The following is a 25,981-nucleotide window of genomic DNA, read 5'->3' as shown; positions in this document are numbered from 1 at the left end:
TCAACTAAAATCCAATCTTCTCTAGGAAGCCTTTCCCAATCCTTAATTATAAAGTCTACTCTATTTTAATTATTTCTATTTATCCTGTATATATAGCTTACTTTGTAGATCTTTACTTACCTTTTTGTCACCACCTCCCCTTTTTCTCTCCCTCTGTCAGATTATGAGCTATTGGAGGACAGGGATTGATCTTTTTTTTGTATTTCCAGTACTTGGCATAGTGCCTGATTCTGTGATGTTTAATAAATGTTTATTGAATAATTAATAAGGTTGGAAAGGTAGGTTAAATAATTGGTGTTATAAACATAGCCTATTATTTTATCCTGGGAAGTTTAGTGAGTAAGTAGCATAAACAAATCTGAATTTGAGGGAGGACACTTCAGCGGAGGTGTGGAAGATGTATTTGAGAAGGGAGAAATGAAGCAGGAAGACCCATTAGGAGGCCATTATAATAGTCCATTGAAAAAGGTGATGAAGGTCTAAACTATGGAGGTGGCTGTGTAGGTAGATAGTAAGCGGGATCATGTGTGAGATACTGGGGAGGTATCAGAACATTCCAAGAATGGGGGGACAATCAATGGGAAGGTATGGAGCCAGTACTAATCAACAAATGTGAAGTAGCACCACAGAGTGCATGGAGGAGAGGAAACTGTAAGAAGATCGGAAAGGAAGGAAGGGATCATGAAGAGTTTTAAATGTCAGAGGACTATCTAATCCTAGAGGAACTAAGTGGAGGATGGATTGAGAGGGGAGAAACATTTCTTAGCAAAGAGGTGAGGTCCTTAGCTGGAGATGGGGTAGGAGGAAGAGAGTTGAGTGTAGAAGCCTTCAGATAGGGAAGTAGAGTTGAGAACCAAATGGAGAGAAGAAAAAGGATTTCCTAATTGAAGTGGGGGTCCTCCTGAGGATAGATAACTAACAGCCAATTTGGTTCTTTATCTTCCACTTTCTAAGAGGGCCAATGACTTCCAACACTATTCAGCAACTTCAGTAGCAGAGGATAAGGCAGAAGGGAGTAGAGGGCTGAGGTTTAGCATGGGATAAACTACAAAGGATCTAAAAATACAAGATAGTATGTGTTTGAACTCGTGAACAATAGGGACAAGTTTGGGAAAGAAGCATAATTAAGTCAGAGCAGGAGGGTGGCTAGGTGGAGCAGTGGATAGAGCACCAGCCCTGGAGTCAGGAGTACCTGAGTTCAAATTGGGCCTCAGACACTTAATAATTACCTAGCTTTGTGGCCTTGGGCAAGCCACTTAACCCCATTTGCCTTGCAAAAACCTAAAATTAAAAAAAAAAGTCAGAGTAGGGCTAATAGTCCTTGAACAGAGTGAAGAAACCTTTGCATTTGTCTGTTGAAGCCTGTGAACAGGCACCTTCCCAGAATCATATTCTGAAATGCATAAAATAAACATATGACACGAAGAAAATCAATTATACTGAGATAGTTATAATCAAAATACTAGTATTTGTGCAAAACCTTTTTAATATAGTCAAAATTATCCATTTTGTTGGATTTCTTAGGCAGAACCACATAGTTTTGATGACTGATACTTTATAATTTTAGATCTGGCATGGTTACATCATCTTCCTTTGCATTTTTTGCATTAATTTCCTTGATATTCTTGATCTTTTATTCCTCCAGATGAATTTTATTACTGTTTTTTCTAGCACTGTAAAATAATTTTTTTGTAGTTTGATAGGTATGGAACTAAATAAGTACTTTAATTTAGGTAGAACTGTCATTTTTATATTAGTTTGGCCTACTCATGAGCAACTGACATTTTTCCAATGTTTAAACCTAATGTAAGTATGTGTTCATTCCAGGACCATGGATTAAGAAATCCTGCCTTAAGAAAGTACTGAAAGATGAAGAAGCTAGACAGCAAAAACTGAGGAAAATAGATTTAGGAAGGATGAGGCAAAGGGAAAAACAAAGTGATAGCAAGTTATGGCCAGAGAGCAAAATGTCAGAGCTTTTTATCAACAAAGTGTAACACTAAAGGGTATTGATGAGATCCAGGGTGTAACCACCTGTGTGCATGATTAAGTGAAATAAAAGAGTATGTGGGTCATGAGATTTAAGGACATGTGAACCGGGAGGCTAGTATTTAAGGGAGCATCAACACAAATATTTAAGCCCTTTAGTATAAAACAAGTTTTGGGTAAGAAAGAAAGACAGTGAATTTAGGTATTGAATTCTTTGAGAAAGAAGGGAAATGAATAGGAGACTAGTAAATAAGTCACTATGATCTGTCTCAGGTGATTTTTTTTTTTAAACAGAAGAGGGGCAGCTAGGCAGTGCAGTGATAGAGCACCAGCCCTGGAGTCAGGAGTACCTCAGTATAAATCCAACCTCAGACACTTAATAATTGCCTAACTGTGTGACCTTGGGCAAGTCACTTAACCCCATTGCCTTAAATAAATTTTTAAAAAAAGAGAATGAACTTTGAAGGAGGAGAGGGTGCTGAGTGGGGGTGGCACACAGATACATTAAAAGTGGCAGTGGGGTACATGGAGTATTTCAGCTCCCTCTCCAGGTTGTGTGTGATGAGGAATATATAAAATGCTAGCGATTATAAATGAAAATTCAATTAATGCTAGAAAAGGTGCCAGGAATGCAGTATCATCTGGGGAAAACCAGGCTCCTGGAAGAAAACAGATTAAAATTATATGACTGAATGCAAAAACTTAATAAATCAAATTATATACTAAGCACTGTATGAGATAGGGAATGCACAGGGAAAAGGGATAGGGAATAGTTCACAGTGGAAGGGGGTACAGAATTGGAATAGGACATGAGTAGGCCAGAGCCTCGAGTCTCACAAACAACGTAAACTACCCTAAGTAAATGTAAACAATAAAAGAAGCTCCAACTATCTCATGGGAACCCTTGCACATGACCCTGGGTCATCATCATGGGCACTATGCCTTCTTTGTTCTGTTTCATTTATATAATACCTGACCTGACCTAGAATTGGTGTGAAGATCCAGTATGCCATCTTGTTCTGTTGCTGCCCAGGATGACTAGTCTCATGAATAAATTCCCTTAACCCAACTGATAAATCTACACATAACTAGCATGGTTAACTTTCTTTGGTTACTCACTTCTCTCAGGTCTGCATCCCTACAACTGACATATCAGGGCAGAACAGACCAGTCCCTTTACATTTAGCCAGACAACTCTTGAAGCTGGCAGGCTAAGGGGTAGACTATCCTGGAATAGTCTCTCCCGGCCAAATCTTGTGTCTTTCCAGTATCAGTGACAGAATATGTGAGGGCTGAGGAGTAATTTACTGCTAGGTAAGTAGGAATAAACTTAAACAGAAATAAAAAGATTAACAGGTGCTGAGTTTGTTAGGCCAAAGGGATGGTTATGGGTGATAGGTTATACTTGAAGATTGTTGGTCCCTTTATCCCACAAAGGATTGTATTTTCAGTTATTCTCTATTAAAGTTTTAGTGACATGGAAAGTTATAAATAAATGTAGAAACAAAACAGAACTAGAAGTTCCTTAGTTTCTCTACTATCATTTATCAAGATTCTTTAGTTATCTTCATCTGGACTTGCTCACTCCATCAGGGCGATAATCAGGGACAATTTGAGGGGTTCTGTGATGGAGAATACCATCTGTGTCCAGAGAAGAAATTATGGAATTTAAAGAAAGACCAAAGATTATCTTCAATTTTTAAAAAGTCATCTTATTTTTACATAATTTGCTATCTCTAATGTTGTCTTTCTTTCCTTATGGATCTGTTTCTTCTCTCAACACATTCAATTTGAATCTATGCCTATCATGAAAGCAAGTAAAGACTATATATCAGATTGCCTTGTTAGGGTGAGGGAGAAAAATTGTAAAATTCAAAACTTTGCAAAAAAAAAAAAAGATTGGTAGAAACTACCATTGTATGTAATTGGAAAACAAAATATTTATATAATTAAAAAAAATAAAGTTATCTTTGTCACAAACTGGCAAGTTTCAAGATGTCTGGGGTCCAGGAAGTTTTTTTCCAGTTTAACCTGAAGTCATTTTCCCCACTTCTCCTCTTCCCCTCTAAGACTCAGTTTCTACATCTGTAAAGCAGAGATAATCTTATATTATGTATCTTATAATGTTGCCACAGGAAAGTGCTTAGTAAAGCACCATAGAAATGAGCTGTTCCTCTGATAAAGTATATTTGCTTTCAGAACTTAGCTGCTTCTCAGCACATTGGTCTGTTTTTATGATACAAAAAGGTCTGGAGCATGCCCAAGTTGGTCTCTTATTGCAAACAGAACTTCTGGAAGAGCCTGCAAGTTTCCTCCATGCATCTGGATGCCTGTGCACATTTCATTTGGCTTCCCTTTCTTACTCCCCAACCCTCGGGGGGGAAATATTTGGAATCTGCTTCACCACTATGGATCTCTCTCTTAAAAGCTGTAAATAGGAGCTTTGTGCTGGGTGGCAAGGCTCACCTAACCCTTCAGATCCTGCCTTCATGCGTACTATAGACCTTTACTGAACAATCCAGCTGGACCAAACAGAACAAGAGATGAATTGAGATTTCTACCCTTTAATATCAGGCTGCAGATCCACTCTAAGTAAAACTGTGCAATAAGTTTTAACTGTGCTTAAACTCCTATTATCTGAGACAGCCCTCTCTAGACATCTCGTCTTCTTTTAACATTAAAGGATAGTGGTATTCATTCACTTATGGTAAGATGTTACTTATTTAATACTGATTTTTTCCATAGGGTGGCTAGGTGGCACAGAGGATAGAACACCGGGCCTAGGAGTCAGGAGTACTGAGTTCAAATCTGGCCTAGACACTTAATAATCACCTAGCTGGGAATAATCACCTAGCTGTGTGGCCTTGGGCAAGTCACTTAACTCCATTGCCTTGCAAACCTAAAAAAATAAATAAAAACTAAAAAACAAATATTGGTTTTTCCAAGGCTACTTGCATTTCAAAGATAACCTTGAAGAGTGCGCAACACAACTCAAAGGAACTAAAAGATTGAAATTGAAGATCAGCTGGGTGATGCAGTGGTTAGAGCACCAGCCCTGGATTCAAGAGGACCCAAGTTCAAATCCAGCCTCAGACATTTAATAATTATCTAGCTGTGTGACCCTGGGCAAGTCACTTAACCCCATTGCCTTGCAAAAAAAATTGAGGAAAGTTGTTTGCAGCATTAAAAACAAGAGAAGACACTTCCAAGAATTAGAATAAAAGCTGATACCCAGAGATGGTATGTTTATGTGACCATAGGGGCAGATACACTGGGTGCTTCATTGGTATTCTCACAATATCATGAGATAAAAGCCCCTCTGCCCAACACAGGATGAAATTTCCTGTGGTGAATATGGACAATGAGTTGTCATTTGCGATTATCCAAACTGATGAGATCATAGATACATCAGTACCTTATAGTAGAAAAGGGAAGGTCAAGATGGCGACAAGAAGGGATTGAGTCTTAGGAGCTCTCTGATAAAATTCATCAGCTAAGGACTCTAACTAAACTTTCGAGAGACAGAACCCACAAAGGGACCCAGTGAGGCAGTTCTCCCACTCAAGGTAACCTGGAAAAGAGCAGAAAGGCTCTGCTCCCCGAGATTGGAGAGGAGGCCTGCCAGAGGGGTGGCCCACCAGAGCCAAAGAACCTCAGCCTCCCGGAGGCAACCCCAGGGTTCTGGGAGCCGCGGCTCACAGCAGCGGGCGAGTCTCCCGAGCTGCACCCCGAGGAGCACCGGGCACAAAGTGGAGGAACAGCAGGGGACCTCTCCCAGAGCGAGCATGTGGAGCCCAGCCCTCAGGGCACACAGCAAGCAGCATCTTCTTTCCCCAGCCCTGATCCAGGAAACAGAAGCAGGTGGAGCCAGTAAGCAGGGGCATCCAGGGCATGAGCCCATAGAGCTGAGGGACTGGAGTGAAGAGAGACTGTCCAGCTCTGCCCTCTGCCTCTGGAACAGGACTCTGGGGCTCTGACCACATTCAGATCCTGATAGCGGTCTAGACCCCCCCATAGAACAGCAGGCCCCCTCCCCACCTCAGCCCCGTGGCAGAGGGAGGTGCTTATGGTCATTCACAGACCAGGAGGGAGGACAGAGCCTCACACACTGAGACCCTTGTGGGAGTGTCCCAAAAGCTCAGGAAGCACCCCAAAAAAAGCCTTAGGCTGGGAAAATGAACAAGCAAAGAAACAAAAAGAAGACTATTGAGAAATATTTTGCAAATGAGCCCAAGAAGGACCAAAATACTCAGTCTTAAGATGAGGAAGCACAAGCTCCTGCATCTAAAGACTCCAAGCAAAACAGAAATTGGGCTCAGGCTATGACAGAGCTCAAAAAAGACTTTGAAAATCAAATGAGGGAGTTGGAAGAAAAACTGGGAAAAGAAAGGAGAGAGATGCAGGAAAAACATGAAAATGAAGTCAGCAGCTTAGTCAAGGAAATCCAAAAAAATGCTGAAGAAAATAGCATGCTAAAAACCAGCTTAGGTCAAATGGATAAAACAGTTCAAAAAGTTATTGAGAAGAATGCTTTAAAAAGCAAAATTGGCCAGATGGAAAAAGAGATAAGAAAACTCTCTGAGGAGAACAAATCCTTCAGACAAATAATAGAATTCAGGGAGATTGATGAATTTAACAGAAATCAGGAATCAATACTTCAAAACTAAAAAAATGAAAAATTAGAAGAAAATGTGAAATATCTCATTGAAAAAACAACTGATATGGAAAACAGACTTAGGAAAGATAATTTAAAAATTATTGGAATACCTGAAAGTCATGATCAGGAAAACAGCCTTGACATCATTTTCAAAGAATTACTACGGGAAAATTGCCCTGATATTCTAGAATCAGAGGGCAAAATAGAAATGGAGAGAATCCACCGATCCCCCAGAGAAAGAGATCCCAAAGAACCAATCCCTAGGAATATTATAGCCAAGTTCCAGAACTCCCAAGTCAAAGAGAAAATATTACAAGCAGCCAGAAAGACACAGTTCAAATATCGTGGAGCTGCAGTCAGGATCACACAGGACTTAGCAGCAGCTACATTGGAAGCTCGTAGGGCTTGGAATACAATATACTGGAAGGCAAGAGAGCTTAGAATGCAGCCAAGAATAAACTACCCAGCAAGGCTGAATGTCCTCTTCCAGGGAAAAAGATGGACTTTCAATGAACCAGGGGAATTTCAAATGTTCCTGTTAGAATGGCCAGAGCTGAACAGAAGGTTTGATCTTCAGATACAGGACTCAGGTGAAGCATGGAGATTGGAGGAGAGGGGGGAAATATGAGGGACTTAATGAGGATGAACTGCATGTATTCCTGCATAGAAAAATGACACTGATAACTCATATGAACCTTCTCAGTTAATAGAGCAGGTAGAGAGAGCTTTTATAGTTGAAGCACAGGAGAAAGCTGAATTCGAAGATAAAATATGGTGTAAAAATGGAGTCAATAGAAAAAAAGGGAAATGGAATGGGAGAAAGAAAAAGGAGAGGGGGAATAGTCCAAGATATTTCACATAAGATTTTTTTTATTACAATGAGCTATTGCAATGATATGAAAGGGGGGGGCAAGGGGGAATGAGGGAACCTTTGCTCTCATCAGAGATGGCTAGGAGAGGAAACAGCAAATATACTCAATGGGGTATAGACATCTGGAGTAAGAAGGAGGGGGGAGCAGGGGGAAGGGGTGGGGATGTGAATAAAGGAGGAGAGGATGGACCATGGGGAGAGAGCGGTCAGATATAACACATTTTTTTCTTACTTCTTGCAAGGGGCTGGGAATGGAAAGCCTGCCCAGGACCACAGGGCTGGGTGGATTCTGGGCCTAAGGGGTGGTATGGGGGCTCAGGGCTTCTTGGCCCCAGGACCAGGGATCTGTCTGCTGCGCCACTCAGCAACCCTACAGCAGAGTCATAGTGAAAGGAGAGAGAAAAGAGAGTACATGGCAGTGGAGAAATAAGAAAGGAGGGAGTTGCAATCAGCTACGGCAACGGGGGAAAAATATGGAAATAACTTTTGTGATGGACATTATCATAAAGAATGAGATCCACCCATGACAGAGTTGTTGGTGTTGGAACAAAGACTCAAGCACATTTTATTTGGGGGAGGGTACAGGGCAAGTGGGGCTGGATGGCCTGCCTGGGGCCACATAGCAGGGTGATCTTTGGGTGTCTGGGGCTGGATTCGGACCCAGGTGCTCCTGGCTCAAGGGCCAATGCTCTGTCTGCCACCCAGCCACCCCTACTATTATTACTATTTTATTTCATTTTGGGTCTTTTTTTTTCTTTCTTTTTTTTCGTTTTTGCAGGGCAGTGGGGATCGGGTGGCTTGCATGTCACATGGCTGGGTGATTGTTGGGTTTACGAGGCTGGATATGGACTCGGGTGCTTGTGGCTCCAGGGCTGGTGCTTCGTCCATTGTGCCACCTGGCCATACCTACAATTATTACTATTATTATTTTTTATTTTAATTTTTTTCTCTCCCCTTTACTTTTTTCGCCCAAACAAGTCTATCTATATTCATGGGGGAGGAGGGGTATTTTGTTTACTTGTAAACAAGAATATTTTATTAATGTAAAAAAACATTTGTACAAAATGAGAATAAAAATAAATTAAAGGGAAGGTCCTCCTGTCTCAAATTACTCTGTCCTACTCTGCCTATGATGTAACTCCCTACTTCCATCCTGTAAGGTTTGGGACAACATTGTTGAATATAGATCTGCTCAAAGGCATGGGTTGTCCATGATCAGTAACATCTCCAACATGAGAATAGCCAGGCTTCTTGATATGAAGTATATTTGTTTAGCATTCAGCATAACTTAAAAACAGAATGCTTTCCTTGGTGCTCCCTTGCTCCCATCCCCACCCTTCTTCTATCCTGACCAGGGGTAAGGATTAGAATGGAAGAGAGATGCAGATGGAGATGGAAGGAAGAATGAATAGTATTTATGTATACATTCATTTTATAAGTATTTGTTATAGTTTTATAGGTATATTCAATTATACTATTCTATATATAGATGAAAATGAGTACAAAGATAGCCAGGCCCTAGTGTCTAGTATCCTAAAACATGTCACAAGTTCATGTATCAAGGAACTAAGAACAAGTCCACTTTCCAATTATCTTTTCCTCAACCTTTTCTTCTTTCTCATATATTTAAGCTAGCATTTCCTCACCAAAAGTTGCCCTCTAGCTTACAATTTCCCTTGTATTGGAAAGGAAAATAGAAAACATTCTATACTTACAAATTGGATACTGTGACTTCTAAATTAAGGAGCTAAGTAAATAATTTTTATTTCTTCAAACTCAATTATTGACTAGTAAGAGATTTTATAGAAATTGTAAATCTTTCATTCTTGAAGAGGGCTAACAACATCATGAGGGTGAAGCATTGACTTGCTTGTAAATTGGATTTAAGTGAGACAGAGTTGCACAAAATCATTGGCCTCAGTCTCTTAAAAAGCCAAAGAAATGAGTGGTCTCAGATTGAAAGAAAAGAAAAAAGAGGATTTAAAAAAATTACTTATAGATGAGTTTTTTATGACCCATCAGAATTTTGTAGAGTTGACTTGAGATGTACATTAAACAAAATTCTTCTGTGCTAATGCTTGAATCAAGAAGCCCTACTTCTAACAACTAGGCAACCTGGCCCTTTTATCTCAGTTTTTAAGCATCTTGTCTCTCCCTCCCCAGCAGATGGAGGCAAACCTAATGGTGGAACTTGTGGTCTTTTCCTAGCAAAATGATTTGCTTATCAATTTCTAGATTCTAGATTGAGAATACCTGGGGAATATACACTATAATCAAAGGAGCATATTTTAATGCTTACTCATCTCTAAATGCAAAGCTCCTAGTAAGTATTTTCATTTATTCAGCATATACCAACATTATCTGCTATGCCCAAGATCCAAATTCTGAAAATTCTAAATGAAAAAGACAAATGCTGGCAGGAAAGGACCACAATTCTAGAATTAACACACCTGTGAAAGTGGAGAAAATTGAAAAATAGCTTTCACTTCCCATCTTTTCTTCTGGTAGAAAAGAATAAAAATTAAAAATGATTCATTTGTACTCTGGCTGGTATTCCTTATTCTGTAGTTTTTCCATGGAAAAGCTGGCCTGAAATTACTTATAACATTTCCCCATATAATACAGTATACTTTTGAAAGCTTTCATTTAGCATACACATATTGCTTCCTGTGACTTGTTTTCTTAAGTCTAGTGTTTCATGATGTATTTCAATTAAAACACACACACACACACACACACACACACACACACACACATTCAGAGGCATGAATAAAACAATAAAACAAATAAAGAAATCCACATGGCTAATAACTCCTCCCTAACATAATAGCTTAAAATACAGAAACCCAAGAAGGAAAATTGTGTTAAAAAAGAGGTTAACTTTTTTGGAGGGTGTAGATAGGGCAGGAGCAGAGACAGATTAACTCTGTCTTGTCAAAACACTTCAGTCACCTAAATAGTCCCTCTCAGCTAGTGAAGGTGAAGCCCTTCCACTGACAACAAATAGCCAGTCACTTAAATTGGATTGTTACCTGTTAGAGGGAAGCTTGGAGATACAAACAGTTGAAGACATACCTTCAGAGGGTTAATGATTTGTCCTTCATTTTCTTTTTTTTTTAGGTTTTTTTTTTTGCAAGGCAAATGGGGTTAAGTGGCTTGTCCAAGGCCACACAGCTAGGAAATTATTAAGTGTCTGAGACCGGATTTGAACCCAGGTACTCCTGACTCCAGGGCCAGTGCCCCCTTGTCCTTCATTTTCAAAGAATACCATATTAGGGAAGTGATGCTATTGACAAGCAAATAAATTAGATTTGAGTGAGGGGGTGCTGTACTAAGTCACCATTCTCACTTTCTCGTCTAGAGCCATCTGAGTCCAGAAGGCAGATATGGATCAGGATGACTGGATGCCCTGGATGTGAGGCAATGAGGGTTAAGTGACTTGCCCAAGATCACTAAATGTCTGAGGCTGGAATTGAACTTAAATCCTACTAAATTTTGGGCCAGTGCTCTTTCCAATAAGCCTCCAAGCTATTCCAGGAGTTCAAATCTGGCCTCAGACTCTTGACACACACTAGCTGAGTGATCTTGGGCAAGTCACTTAATCTTGATTACTTCACCTCCAGGGCTATTTCCAGTTGGCCTAATTTATATCTGGCCATTGGACCCAGACAGCTTGGAGGAGAAAATGATGCTGGTGAATTCAGATGGTTAGGGTAATGCTGGAATGAAGGCTATACAAAATTAAGCTGAGGGTACAAGTAAATGTTAATTTTTTTTTCTTCAAAAAGTACTGTATTGGGGCAGCTAGGTGGCACAGTGGATAGAGCACTGGCCCTGCAGTCAGGAGTACTTGAGTTCAAATCTGACCTCAGACACTTAATAATTACCTAGCTGTGTGGCCTTGGGTAAGCCACTTAACCCTATTGCCTTGCAAAAATCTAAAAAAACAAAAACAAAAACAAAAAGTACTGTATTATACCATGTATCATTTGATCATCCTACCCCCCCCAACCCTCGGGGAATGAAACCTAGTAAGTCATGAGATCATAAAAAGCATCCAAAAAAGATTGATCTATTTTTAATACTCACAAGTCTTTTATGCCAGGAGACAGATTTTCCTGGCCTGGCAGGCAGTGGTAACTAAGGACACATTTGGTTAATGTTTTTGTGTCATAAATGCTTTAGTTTTTAAAAAATTACACCACGAGAAAAGTTGCTAAAAATGTGTGAGTAGGAAATGTACCCCACTGGAATGATGAGTTCACCTCCCTTCTATTTTCAATTAAAGACAATTGCTTGCCAGTCAATGAAATCATCAACACTTCTGTCTAGTTACTTGTTCTCCCCTTCCTCTTTTCCACTGCCCAAATGGAAAAAAGACCCACAACAATAGTTCCTAGTTTTAAGTCTTGCAAAGCCCTTATCTCATTTGATCTTTACAATGCTTTAGGACTGGTTTGATGATTATTATCATCCATTACCAGAGGAGGTCTCTGAGGTGCAGAGAGGGTTAGTGACTTGCAGAAGGTCATAAAGATTATGGGTAATAGCTAACATTTATATGGTGTTTATTCTATGTTGGGCACCATGCTTTATAGACATTACCTCCCTGAATTCTCACAACCCTAGGAGGCTCTTATTCTCATTTTATAGTTAAGAAAACAACCTGAGGCCGACAGAAGTGAAGCTCATCCAGTTGTAAAGTGTCTGAGGTTACATTTGAATTCATGTTTTCCCAACTCGAGGTCCTGTCTTCTGTACTAAGATGAATTTCCAGTTAGAGGACTTGGGTTCAAATCCTGATTCTGTCACATACCAACAAACTGTCATGTGGCTGAGAGCTCTAGGTTTCTCATTCCTTCTAACTTAGTTCTTTAGTGGAAAAATCTCCAAGTGTTATGGCACCATACTACATAGCTAACTTAGTGCTAACACTGTTGAGATTTTGGTTCAACATATCTAAGGGTAAAGGTTAAGAAAAAATTGCCCCCTAAATCCACAAAGATTAGACTAAGTGACCTCTTTTAAAACAATATTTTCAGTGGTAGTTTTCAAAGGAGAATATAAAGAAGGGGAGGAAACATCAACTGATATAGCTAGTAAAAATGAAAAAAATTAAAAAAAAACTTTTTGAGTCCTATGCAAATTTCTTTAATTTTCATCTTATAGAACACATTTTTCATTTTTATTTCCATGATACAAAAATGTTAAACAATGATTTCAAGCAGATCTGGACTAAGGCAGATCCAAAAAAATTTTGTTATATTTTCTTTTTGTGTAGATTTTTTTTCCTCTTTTTAACAGAGTAAAGGCTGGTGTATTTTGTAAGTCTGTCATAAATTTCACATACACACACACACACACACACACACACACACTTTATCAAAAGATTTCCCCCTGCCTCATTATCCCTCCCCCCCAAAAATTGGATCAAAATTTAAATAGTGAATATGGGCAAAATATGTACAAAAAATGATGCTTTTGCGTCCCCATCTCCCATATGAGAAAATCATGTTTTGGGAAAAAGTAACTAAATAAATTATGGTTTCAAAAAGCTGCTGGATATGTCAGGTTCATTTCTGAGCTGACAATGGTAGAACTTCTCTTACTGGAAAAGCTAGCTTGAGAAAATACAATGTTTTCAGGCAAAGGAATGGGTGAAAAGCAATGAGACAGTGACAGGCCTATTTACTGGGAGACTGATGCCTAAAAACTCCAATATGAAGAGATGTATGATAACCCTGAAAGAAGGAAAGAACCCACACAAAATCTTGACAACAGTACCAAAGAAAGAATGCCAACAGCTTATTCTATACATTTCACAGCCAGCATCCCGTCTCAGGTGGACCCAAACACACTTAAATGTGATTATCTGATCTAACATTTATGACAGTAAAAGCTTCACATGATAGACAAATTTAACCAATCAATGAAATATACATTTATGACAGTCTAAAGCTGCAATGATTGTTCAATGAACAGTTTAAAAAACAAACTGGTTTTTCAGGAGACATACTTTGTTTTCAAACCACGCCCACACCACATTTTATTAAATTAAATACAGTATGGCTTCCAAGTGGTGTAAGTCTGGTGATTTCTCAGAATCCATGTCCCTGCTTTCTTCATTCAACTGCTGGCTACCACGAATCAGGAACTTCAAAGAGCTTGGCAGAACTGCTTGAGAGGCTTCCTGGTGGAAAAGGGGGGAAAAAAACCAACCACTTTACAATCCACAGATAGCAGCTGAGATAAGTGTAGAGCTCTGGTTTGGGAGACTGGTTTTCATACCAGGGGCAGGGTGGGGCCAACTGCATAAACTACAACTAGAAAAAGCCCTTTGGGACCAATGTTTGTATTTACAGAGATTGGAGCAGGGCAAATAATGAAAAGCTGCAGAAAATCACAGTGAGAAAATGCCAAGGAGCTGGATTAATGGAGTTTCAGAGTTAATGTGAATTTACGTCTCTTTGCTTTTCCTGTTCCATTAAAGATATTAAAATTTTGGAGAATACAGAATATTGTACTTCTTATTTCTAGACCTATTCTATACAAAGTATGACCAAGTCAGTTTCTTTGTCTTTGATCAACAACAGTGTTCATTGTAATAGCAACATTGTTAGGATGATCAACTATGAAAGACTTAGTTATTCTAAACAAGACTGATTCAAGACTGGTTCAAAGGAACCAAGATGAAAAATGCTTTTCATATCAAGAGCCCTGATGAACTCTGAATGCAGATTGAAACATACTTTTTAAAACTTTATTTTTATTGTTTTATTTTATATTTTCTTTTGCAACATGGCTAATATGGAACTGTGTCTTGCATGATTTTACATGAATAATTGATATCAAATTGCTTACCTTCTCAAGAAGGAGGAAGAATAGGAAAGGGAGAAAATTTGGAATTAATTTTTAAAAAAGATTGTTAATTTTTAAAACATATAATTGGGAAATATTTAGCAAAATAAATTAAAAAAATTATTAAAAGATAAAGTAGGCATGAGTTTCTTGTCTAATGGATCTTCAGCTTAAATCTGTGACAAAGACTTTAGAGAAGTAGGAAAAACCTAGCTTAAAATGAAAGTGGAATAAGTCCTAAGCAGGGAGAAAATTTTAAGTCTATGTGAAAAAAGACAAAAAATAGATTAAAAAGTAATACTTAGATCAGGGCTATCCAAAATGGGCAGGCTGCAGTGTGATTTTATGCAGCCCCCTGTGGGTTTACTAAATGCTTTAGTAAACAAAGTTGAGCTAGCACAGAGCTCTCACTAAAATGGCAAATCAAAATATATTGCCTATTGTTTCAAAAAAAACTTCTAAAAGTAAAGTTGGACAGCCCTGCTTTAGATGACACTAGAAATGCCTTTTAAATTTGTTCTGATATCTCAGAAACATAGAATACAGGAATTCAGTTAACTTTTACACCGACAAGTATTACAACTACAAAGGCAAACAGTAAAATAATACCTGAGAGGGAAAACAAATACTAATTACTTAAATAAATTAATTATTAATATAACATTCCTGAAATTTGTAGCTAATGTAAGATTGAAATATCGAGGTATTAGATTAGAATATATAGGTACAAAAAATGTAGCAAAAGGTAAGGGATATAATCATACACCATGGATATCACTTCAACATAGGAACGTATGTGGTATAGTAGAAAGAGAAATGGACTAGGACCTAGGAGCTGTGTTCAAACTCCAACTTCTATTAACTATATGATCTAAATCAGGTAATTTAACTTCTCTAAGTTTCAATTTCCATATCAATAAAATTGGGGAAAATAAATATATGCCCTACATTCTTGTAGGCCTGTATTGTAGATAAAAAACTATACAAATGTAAAATTTTTTAAGTGAGCCAATATATATAAATTACAATAACTACACCTTGAATATAAGACTATAATTCACCTCTCTGTGAATAGGGAAGTTTCCCCTCAAGTAGGTCAGAATTTAGTTATTTCTTCTTTATTTATTTTTTTTTTGCAAGGCAATGGGGTTAAGTGACTTGCTCAGTACCACACAGCTAGATAACTATTAAGTGTCTGAGACCAGATTTTTTTCTTGTAAAAAAACAAAAAAACAAAAAGGTATACCTTTATAAAAAGAATTAAAAGTTGTTTGTTCTCAGAGAAGACCAATGACATTAGGAAGGTAAAAATCTTGACTTGCAAGTGAATTGAATTTAAATAAAGTAGAGCATCAGTCTCACTCTCTCCTTCAAAGACTAATCAGGAAGATAGCCCTAGTTTCTCAGGTCTCAGTCTGTCTGAGGGAACACACATTCAGTGATTAAGGCTAGCTAAATAAGTAGGTTAAAAAAAAAGTAGGTCAAAAAAAAGCCTCTTTTATCTTCTCAAAATTAGCTACTTGCAACACAAGAACAGCCCACCTCTTTCAAACTCAATTATATCTTTCTACCTTGAAAATAAATGAGGCTTCGAGGTGGTGCAGTAGATAGAGCACACCGGCCCTGGAGTCAGGAGTACCTGAGTTCAAATCCATCCTCAGACACTTAATAATTACCTAGCTGTGTGGCCTTGGGCAAGTCACTTAACCTCATTGCCTTGCATAACAAAAAAACCCCAACCAAACCAAAAAACTAAAATAAAATAAAATAGGCTTCAATTAATAATAACAGTGCTGTGAAGAGGTTAGAGTTATGAAACAAATACATAACTGAAAAGCACAAATATTGCGATTTTTTTGGAGACTAAGGCTGTGATACATCTGTATCATCAAGCAAGTCTGGAAAGAATTAGAAGAGCTAATGACAACTTTGCCAGAAAGGTTTTTTTCCCCAGCTTCAATATTTCCCTTCCCTACCTTTAATGTGATTCTACTTACTTACAAAAAAAAATTACTGTAGATAATTCTCTGAGTACATGGAAATATGCCCATTTCAGGTGGGAAAACTGAATAGCTACAAAGCCAATAACCATATGCCTGTTCAAGGGAGACACAAGAAAATATAACTAATATGCTACAGTTTAAAGGTCACCTACTTAGTGCTTATTTTTGACTCAGGTTAAAAAAAACAAGCAAAAAAATATGATGAACACAACTAGAAACCTGTAATTTTCTTCAAACACATAAGAAAGAAGTACCTGAAACTCTTAAATTTTCTAAGTTCCAAAGTTGAAACAATGAAGACCTGGAACTGGATTTGTGCAGGCATTATTTTTCAAAAGAACAAAGACCTATTTAAATAAGTTTTGCAACACTCAAGTGCACCCACCTATTCCCCAATCTTCCAGAAATTAATTCTATCTCTGGAATGGTACATAAGTTCAAAAAATTAAACCCACTGTACTAGGATCAGGAGACCTCGGTTCTATTTCTTATTTTGTCACCAACTACTTTGGTAAAGCTATGTAACTTCTCTGGGTCTTTCTTGTTCATTCCAAAGGAATGTGATTCAACAGCCTCTGAGGCCTTTCCAACTTCAGAGGTACAATTTTGCTTCAGATGTATACTATTCCTGGGTCCTTAGTTGGACAAGTCACCTTCTCTGGGCCCAGTTTTTTATGTGTAAAGAAAGGAATGGATTAGATACTACTAAGATCATTCCAACTCACTGTATGATTTCTAAGGTTTCTCCTGCTCTAAGGTTCTATAAATTTACTTCAATCTACTTACCTTTCTGATCAAATCTGAATGTTTGGTTGAGAAAGGGAAAAACACAAGGGCAAACTGACTTTTACCAGAATCAGAACTATCTTCATGTGAGACCAAAATGAAAATTTTTAAATGTGCAAAACTAACTTCATTTGGTCAATAAGCACTTACTAAATACCTCCTGTGTGCTAGACACTGCAAAGAGCACTGGAGATAGAAAGAAAGGCAAGAGTTCAATGAGTTCACTCTAATGAGGGAGACCAGCATGTAAATAACTTCTAACAAACAGCATTCAGAGAAAGGCAGTTCTCATTATAAAGCATTATTTCCTCATGAGGGGTCCTACAGCATACACCTCCTATAAGGTCCTAGAGCATGTTCTAAAAAGCACTAATACATCACCAGGCAAAGAAGACGCACAAGTATAGATTTCAACATGCAAGCTGCTATTTGCTCCACAAATCTCTTTTTCAGTATTTAAGCTGTAAACCAGTCCTAATAGTCATTAAAAATCTTCATGGGAGGTAAGTGAACTTCTTTTGCCTGGCCTTTCATATGACTGACAGCAACTTTAGAACTTATTTCTAAGTTTAATGAAACCTGTAACAGTATCTGAGAAGATTATTGCTTTAAGTGGATTCTAAACTTTTCAGTGTAACCTTAAGGGTATAAGATTTAAAAGTTCAGCAGTTTTTCCAAGACTCCAATAAAACACAGCTCTTGGCAAACATTAAAGGTCTAATGGATCGTGCTTTTTATGTGGGTAGAGAGTGATGGAAGGGAGAGAAGAGCCCCAAACTTGGAACTGGATTTCTCTTTTTACATTAAAAAGTTTAACCATGAACTGTATTTTGGTATATTTTCTCTTTGAACTCAACTGGAAATTTCCTCCAAAAACAATTCTATTTCAGTGGTATCCAAATTTCTGATGCTTGTCAATTTTGTAATAATCTGGTTGCCTTTCTAGTCATGTAATTTTTTTTGGTAGAATGTAATATATATAGGATGGTTAGGAGATGGTTATGGTGACAGAAAGGTATAAAATGTCAGGTGAAAATGACACTTATATTTATGTCATATACTCATGACTAATATGGGTTTAGTGTACTGGACAAGCCCATTCTGTTAAAAGAAGTCTTGGGAATTAATTTCCTGGATATAAACATACTGTAAAAACAGAAATTCACAATATAACTCTGTAATTGAACTTTCTGAGGAAAAATATGAGATTAATAAACCAATACTGATTGCAATAAATACAAACAGGGATCTTATTGTTCTTTATAACCTGCTTCCTGTGAGTATATGTAATGAAATGCACAATTCCTGAACCATTTTATAAAAGTTTATTCACATTTAACAAATATTTAATGAGAATTGATGTTTTTTAAAAGGTAGTGGTTTCTAGTGGCTGTGAGGATATGAAAATAAATGTCATTTTTTCTTATCAATACAGTAGTAGGAAATAACTTTGTAAAAAGTCATTCCTTTTTTATTATATTTTTGAATATTCTTTTGGTATATTTAAGTGATCTTAACACTTGTGAGAAATGGTGTGATAAAGGGAAATAAAAAATATTTAAGGCTAAATCTACTAGGCAAAACACCTAGGTTGGAATCCTAGTTCAGTTATTTACTAAATGTGTGTGATCTCAATGAATTTTCTACAAGAAGGGAATAATACTTTGTATTATCTTGCTCAAGAGTAAGTTGAGAAATTGAACTAGTTATCAATATAAATATTGATTTCATAACGAAGTCTTTTAAAATATACTCATTTCATAAATAAAATGAAGAAATAACTTATTGATGTAATAGTAGGATCAAAGCTTAATGATCTTTAAGGACATCCAACCCCTCCATTTTACAAAGAAGGAAACCATTGGCCTTGTTCAGAGTCAAATAAGATGGTAAGTGGCCATGGCAGGATTTAAATCCAAATCCTCTGACCCTTAAATCCAGTGAATTTTACTAATGTAACCATTAGTAACTGAAAAATACCTGGTTCATAATCTTTACATACATATAACCTATTGAACTCCTTGTAAGGTTTAGTTAGCAATACTTTTCATTATATCAGTTATGTAGAATTGAGGGTCCATGTCTTAAATTTCTTTTAAAGAAGTACTACAAATGAGTTAGGTACACAAAGAACACTCCTTGAAACCTAGTGCAGCAATCATTCCCAGGCTGAGAAGCTTAACCCCTTCATCCTAAAATTTTTCCTAGGAGATTTTCCTCAGCTGTACTGAACACATCAGCATGTTCATGTTTAAAAGCCCATTTCCTGAGCTTACAGTCTGTGGAACACTAGGAACAACTTTGAGTTCAGCTCTCAGATTTTACTTGCTCTGATGAGGCTTCACTTTTTTCAATATGACAGGTGATTTAAAAAAAAACTATTTCAATTCTGAACTTCTATGCTTTGGAAAGTTGAACACAAAACTGTATGAATTTAGAAATTTCACAGAGTTACAGGGCCCTATGACAATAACAGAGTAATCGATAGTGTTAGATTCAACATGTTACATACCTACCTACTATCTCTGACCCACATCTTACTGATGCTAATAGGATTAAATGCTTAAATAAACCAGGTTAAAAGGATTCATTAAACTGCTGTACTTGCACTGTTAAAAGGTTTGATTCTAAGAACCGCAAGTCAGAAAGAAACAACTCATGTTACTTGGCCAATTCAAAGTTGTTAATTTCTTAAGTCACATGTTTGACAGAAGTAAAAGATTTAATAATTTTGAATCCAATTTTGAACTCAAAAACTTCTGGTTTTATTGTCAAAAGGAGAATGGATGCTTTACTTGCAGAATTATAGATCTGAAATCCTAAATAACTTTCAGAATGTTTTTATTTAAAATGATAAAAGCAGCAGAGTTAATTACAGGATTCTATTAACAGAAATTAATTTTAGTAGCTTCAAGATTATCCAGAAATGAAAAGGAATAAAAATCTTCTCTCTAGGAAATAACTAATAAAAGGAAAAGTTCACTATGTAAAACTGAGAAAAACCTAAGGAAAATTAAGACAGAAAGAGTGAAACACAAATAAGAAAACTATAATGAAGAGTCAGAGTAGAATTATAATATGTAATAGCTGACAAGTATCTACAATGAGGTAGACAGGAGGTGTACACTATTTATGTCAAAGGTTTTAAACTATGTAAGTGCTTAAGTATTTTTTTAAATGGCAAGTAATATGAGAAGAAGAGATAAGTTTCCTGAGTTAGCAAAGATACATAATTAGGGCATCTAGTATGTGTTACAGTTTTGAGTCAATTAAGCTTTTACCATGATATATTTAAAAAGTACATGCAACACTTTGACTTCATTATTGATTCATTAATATTAATGAAATTCAATGTGAAAAGGAAGATAGATATGAACTATGTCTCATATCTAAACCTAAAAAAATGTGATATTTAATCTCTACACTCCCAAAACATAATCAGATATTTTGTGGTATTTTTTTTTTAAATTCTATGCTGAAACTTACAGGTGCATTTAAAAATAGGTCTTAAATCTCTGGTCTCTTGAAAAACTGTATAACACTTCACACTTAAATGGTCCTCAAACTCATGAATTTATATAAGGTCCAAGGTTGAGAAAGTAAGTTCTGACCTTTAAAGAAATAATACCTACCGGCTGGAGTGACTTCTTTCTTCATTTTTTTACATTTCTTGGCTTTTTTCTTCCCTTCTGTAAGGGTTTCTGCAGAGGAATCCATCTGATCAAGGCCACACTCTGATATTTCCACTGACTCTATATCTTCAGAGCCAGCTTCCTCTTGAATGGGGCTCATGTTTCTTTTTCCTACTGTGCTGGTAGCTGTAAAACTGAAATTTAAAAAGTGAAACAACACAAAAGGTGTCGTGTTATTTCAATCTTCTTACATTTTAAATACTCTTATTGCCAATAACAATTAAGCAGCAAACTGGCACCTATCCTCATCTGTAAGTTAAAGAAATTATTAAGGAATAAAATCTAGGAACCTACTACTTAGAAGACATATTCAGAAGAATTGATTTGAAAATTAATTATGTAAATGTATTTCTGTATCAACATATGGGCACAAAATGCTCCAATAGATTTTTTTTGTTTGTTTTTTGCAAGGTAATGGGATTAAGTGACTTGCCCAAGGTCACACAGCTAGGTAATCATTCACACAGCTGGGTAATTTTTAAGTGTCAGAGGTCGAATTTGAATTCAGGTCCTCCTGACTCCAAGGCCAGTGCTCTATCCATTGTGCCACCTAGCTGACCCTCCAATCCGCTTTTTTTTTAGTTTTTTCTTTTTGCAAGGCAATGGAGTTAAGTGGCTTGGCCAAGGCCACACAGCTAGATAATTATTAAGTGTCTGAGGCCAGATTTGAACTCAGGTACTCCTGACTCCAGGTCAGGGTCACCTAGTTGCCCCCTCTCCAATTGGCTTTTATAGAATTAGCAGAGAATATAATGGTGCAATTGAAAGATCAATGGCTTAAGGGTCACAAGATCAGAGTTTGAACTCCTCCTCTCCTCCTACTTGCCTGATCTTGGGTGAGTTGCTTAATCTCTCTCTATCCTTCAGGTTTCTTGATTAGAAAATGAAGAGATTGGACCAGGTCTCTTCCATCTTTAAATTCATGATCATTATAATTATTTTAGGAAAATAGTAATTTTATATTAGGGATTAATATCAATATATACCAAGGATAATAATTAAATGGGTATATTGTAGGTAGTGAGTCAAATAGTGGCTACTCTATGAAATATGCAGATCAAAAAAAATTTAATGAGATTTGACTATTTTTGGTGATGGAAATGAACCAATAAGAATTAGATTTACCAATATTAAAAAGGTATCGTGAAAATATAGGAAATATCTACCTTAATCATAATTTGTTAGTTTTACTGCAAACAAAGATAACTGTTTAGGTTTATTATCTTAAAATTGTTAAAAACTTAGAAGATTGGCATACAATTTACAAACTGTCCTTCATTTTCAAAGACCACAGGGACAAGGAATTTTAAGAACCTGCCTTTCAGGGCCTCTAGAAGTTTTCTAGAATCTGGAAGGTAGTTTGGAAATTAACAACTTTGAACTGGCTAAGTAACATGAGTTGTTTTTTTCTAACTTGCCATTCTTAGGTTTGGCCTAGTTCCCCAAAATTCTTAAAGCACACATCTAAACATTATACCCAGACTCCAACTCAATAAACTCCAATACATACATAGTGCTACAATGATCAAATACAAAATCTCTGTTTAATTTTTAAAACTTTCATACCCAGTTTTTTTTTTATTTTTTCTTCTTTCCTTATTATTCTCTACTTACTTTTCCATCCAGTGACACTGGGCTCTTGCTGTTCCTCTAACATGACATTCCATGTCCCAATTTCAGACATTTTCACCCCCATGCCAAGATCAAAATATCTTTTTGCTCTCCCAATTTCTTTGGTTTCCTTCAAATTCCAACTAAAGAAACCTTGCAAGAAACGTTGTCCAGTCCTGCCTACTTAGCGTCTACTCTCTGAGATTAATTACAATTCATCCTGTATATATTCTATGGTACAGAATTATTTAACGTGTTGTTTCGCCTTAGAGTGGGAGCTCCTTGAGAACAAGGTCTTTTTTTACTTTTTTTGTTGTTCCAAACCTTTAGCATGGTAAGTGCTTCATGATTGAATTTGACCTGTGATTTCAAATGCAGAGATGATAATAATCATAATCATAATAATTATAATAATCATACAAAAGACTACCGAACATGTTCTGCATTCCTTAGTAATAATGGATAAAGTTCTATTGAAAATCAATAGTTTCCAGGACCCCATAAAGATCTTGCCAGACATGGTAATACAGCTCTACAACAAAAAGTCAACAACCCCCCAGACTTTTAAACAGATTCATAAATGGGAAAATTTGAATAGTATTTTTTAAAATAGAAAATAACACCAGAACAAATACTATAGCTTACTGGGAAAAGACAGAATCTTTCTGGAAACAGTCAAGAGGCATGTGAGAACAAACAGATAAAGGATGAATATGAGAAACTGAAAACTGTATTAGAGATTTTCCAATACAAGGTAAAGCACTACTTTAAAGTCTTGAGACACTACTGGATCACAGAAATGTAGAAAGCAGAACAGGAAATTAGAATCACTAAAAATGCAGGATCATGAATTTTGCTTGGCAGATAGCCTCTGTGGGGGCAGAACTGCCCCACAAAACAGAAGATATCTCTAATGGTAAGAAACCCATGTGTAATAAAGGGCTACAAAAACAGTTCAGCCGGAGGACTAGATGTGCCTCAAATGTAATTTCCAGAGATTTATTAGCAATCAAGAATATTTCAAATACCTGTCTACAAAAAGGACCTTCTTAGAGGAAGAACTGCCTCAAAGAACTGGAAGATAATTGTGGTATAAAAACCAGAGCTCCAAAATTGAAGGGTTTCTCTCCCCCTCCATAAGTTGTAAGTTCATTAGGTATCAGGACAGGTACATAGAACAAATAACACTAATCTTCCCAGTGTGGTAGATAGTCAATTATATCTTACATAGACATGAAACTCCCACACCCACTAGTTACTTTGAAGCAGCCAAAAGAGCTAAAGTAATCTGAGGCTGCATAAACAGTTGAAAGACGGTTAGCAGAGAAGGTAAGAAGGCAGATTTTGGCTAATTAAAAGAAATCCCTAGGATTTTAAAAAAAGGAAATTAAAAGATAAGAATTAAAAAGTTGTCCAGGGAAATCTAAACTTATACTTTTTTTTTAATCTTGACAAATTTCCCATGAAGTAAAGCAAAAAGTGATGCAGTGGAAGAGGACTGAAATTAGAGTCAAAGATCTTGGACTGAAATAACAATTCTTCACTAATCCAGGTTGCTAGGTGGTACAATGGATTGGAGCATAGGTCTGGAGTCAGGAAGACCTAGGATCAAAGGTCATTTTTTAGACACTTAAGACACTGTGTGACACTGGTTAATTCACTAACCTGTTTGCCTGTTTCCTCAATTGTAAAATGGGGATAACAATAGCAAGGCTATCTTGCAGGGTTGTTGTGTGGATCAAATGAGATTAATTATGAAGGAGTACCTGGTCCAAGGTAAACTCTATAAAAATGTTAGCAATATTGTAAGACCTTCTGCAAGTCATTTGGTCTCTCTGAGTTTCAGTTTCCTCATCTATAAAATTATGAGGAATGGTCTAGAGGAATCTACTTCTATATTAATGATCACTGCATGTATGTCTCTATGTGAAAAAAAATATATTTATACATTTGTCTACTGTATAGAAGGATCATTGTAGTATATCGATATGAAAATATACACAATGATCACCATATATCTCTATGCATATATACATATAACATGCATGTATAGTTAATAGTGAAGAATTACAAATATCTTCCAAGACTACTATTTTAAAAACTGTCATTTGCAAGTCCAAAAAACTGCAGGTAGCCTGGTAAAGAACTATTATGGGCAGTTTTGTTAGATCTGAATAAGGGGAATTAAGATTCATATCCCTTACCAATATTAAGTTGCTGAAGTTTTGGTAGATGGTAGATGGACATTTGGCATCATTCTTATCTAAAATTTTATTCCAAGAATTCCTCAAAGGTAGTTGATTTAACTAATGTATAATATTTCTTTTATAGTTACAGGAAATATTCTTGCATTTGACATAATTTCAATTGTATACAAATGAACTTAACAGCAATGGTGGTATCTCAAACTTGGTTTCTTAAACAAACCTTGTTAAGACTAGGTGTGGGGCAGGATATGATACAAAATCAGTTTTCTTAGCAGAGTTTTGCTTAGCTGACTTGAATTCTTTAATGTAAAGATGCTGAATTGCAATCCATTAAGGAGAGTCAATTCAACATATGACCTGTTGGGAAGCTGAATTATAAGCCTTTTTTTTTAAAAACTCCCTCTTTTATTTTTATTTTTAGGTTTTTTGCACGGCAAGTGGGGTTAAAGTGGCTTGCCCAAGGCCACACAGCTAGGTAATTATTGTCTGAGGCTGGATTTGAACTCAGGTGAATTATAAGCTTTTAAGAGGTAGTAGGGACAACAGAAGCTACCTAGTCTAACCCCTACTTCTTAGATTAGAAAGAAATAGACTAAATGAGGTTATAATCTTTTCCCCCAGTGTAAAGACAGTAGGAAAATGAGGACCTATATCTTCTGGCAAGACTGTAGTATTATCTGTTCCTAAGTAAGGGGGATTAAGTCATTTGTTCATTAAATATTTTTCAGCAATGAATTGAAATTTTCGATATTTATTCTTGATATTTTAATCTCTACAACCTGTAAAGACAGACTATCACTAGTATATCCTGTTATGGTAAGGAATATAACAAAAGGCACTCTTATCCTTATCCAAAGGCCAGGCTCACAGAGTAGATTCTAGCGCCTTAAGACATTACATGACAGAGAACCCAAGAACAATGTTACAGTGGGAGAGTTAGAAACTTCAACTGAAGTATGAGGTTAAGAAATAGGGACATTAGGATCTGTGACTGAGGTTGAAAGATTCTAGTTATTCTAGATCTAACAGGATCCAGGTGGCTGATTACCTGAATGTGGCCAAAACATCTTCTAATTTCTTAATAGGAATGAAAAGACTTATTAATTTAAATAATAAAATGAATTTCTCACTAAAAGTCAATTAAGTCTCTTCTTAAAAATGATCTGAGTGGATTGATAAAATCCAAACCAATCTCAAAGACCATACCAGAAGGCAACAATCCAGAATTCTCTTCCTAGCTTTGCTACTAATGAGGGCAAATCTCTTAGACCTCAATTTCTCATCTTTAAAATGGGTAGATGAAAACT

At 36.6% G+C, this 25,981-nt stretch overlaps 1 protein-coding gene across 1 annotated transcript in view; it reads right to left on the bottom strand.

The window, feature by feature from the left end:
• Window positions 1-7,622: 7,622 nt before the first annotated feature.
• The window catches only part of PARN (poly(A)-specific ribonuclease), a 200,475-nt gene continuing 182,116 nt past the window's right edge, over window positions 7,623-25,981 (bottom strand). Inside the window, exons 23-24 of the mRNA XM_074196422.1 lie at window positions 20,797-20,990; window positions 7,623-13,707 (exon numbers count right to left, since the gene is read on the bottom strand). Of these exons, the coding sequence (XP_074052523.1) occupies window positions 13,655-13,707; window positions 20,797-20,990 (247 nt within the window). The 3' untranslated portion in view covers window positions 7,623-13,654. The remainder of the gene's footprint in view (window positions 13,708-20,796; window positions 20,991-25,981) is intronic.

This window comes from Macrotis lagotis, chromosome 8 (assembly GCF_037893015.1).
Source record: "Macrotis lagotis isolate mMagLag1 chromosome 8, bilby.v1.9.chrom.fasta, whole genome shotgun sequence".
In the NCBI taxonomy this organism is placed as follows: domain Eukaryota; kingdom Metazoa; phylum Chordata; class Mammalia; order Peramelemorphia; family Peramelidae; genus Macrotis; species Macrotis lagotis.
This window is presented reverse-complemented; position numbering and strand designations above follow the sequence as displayed.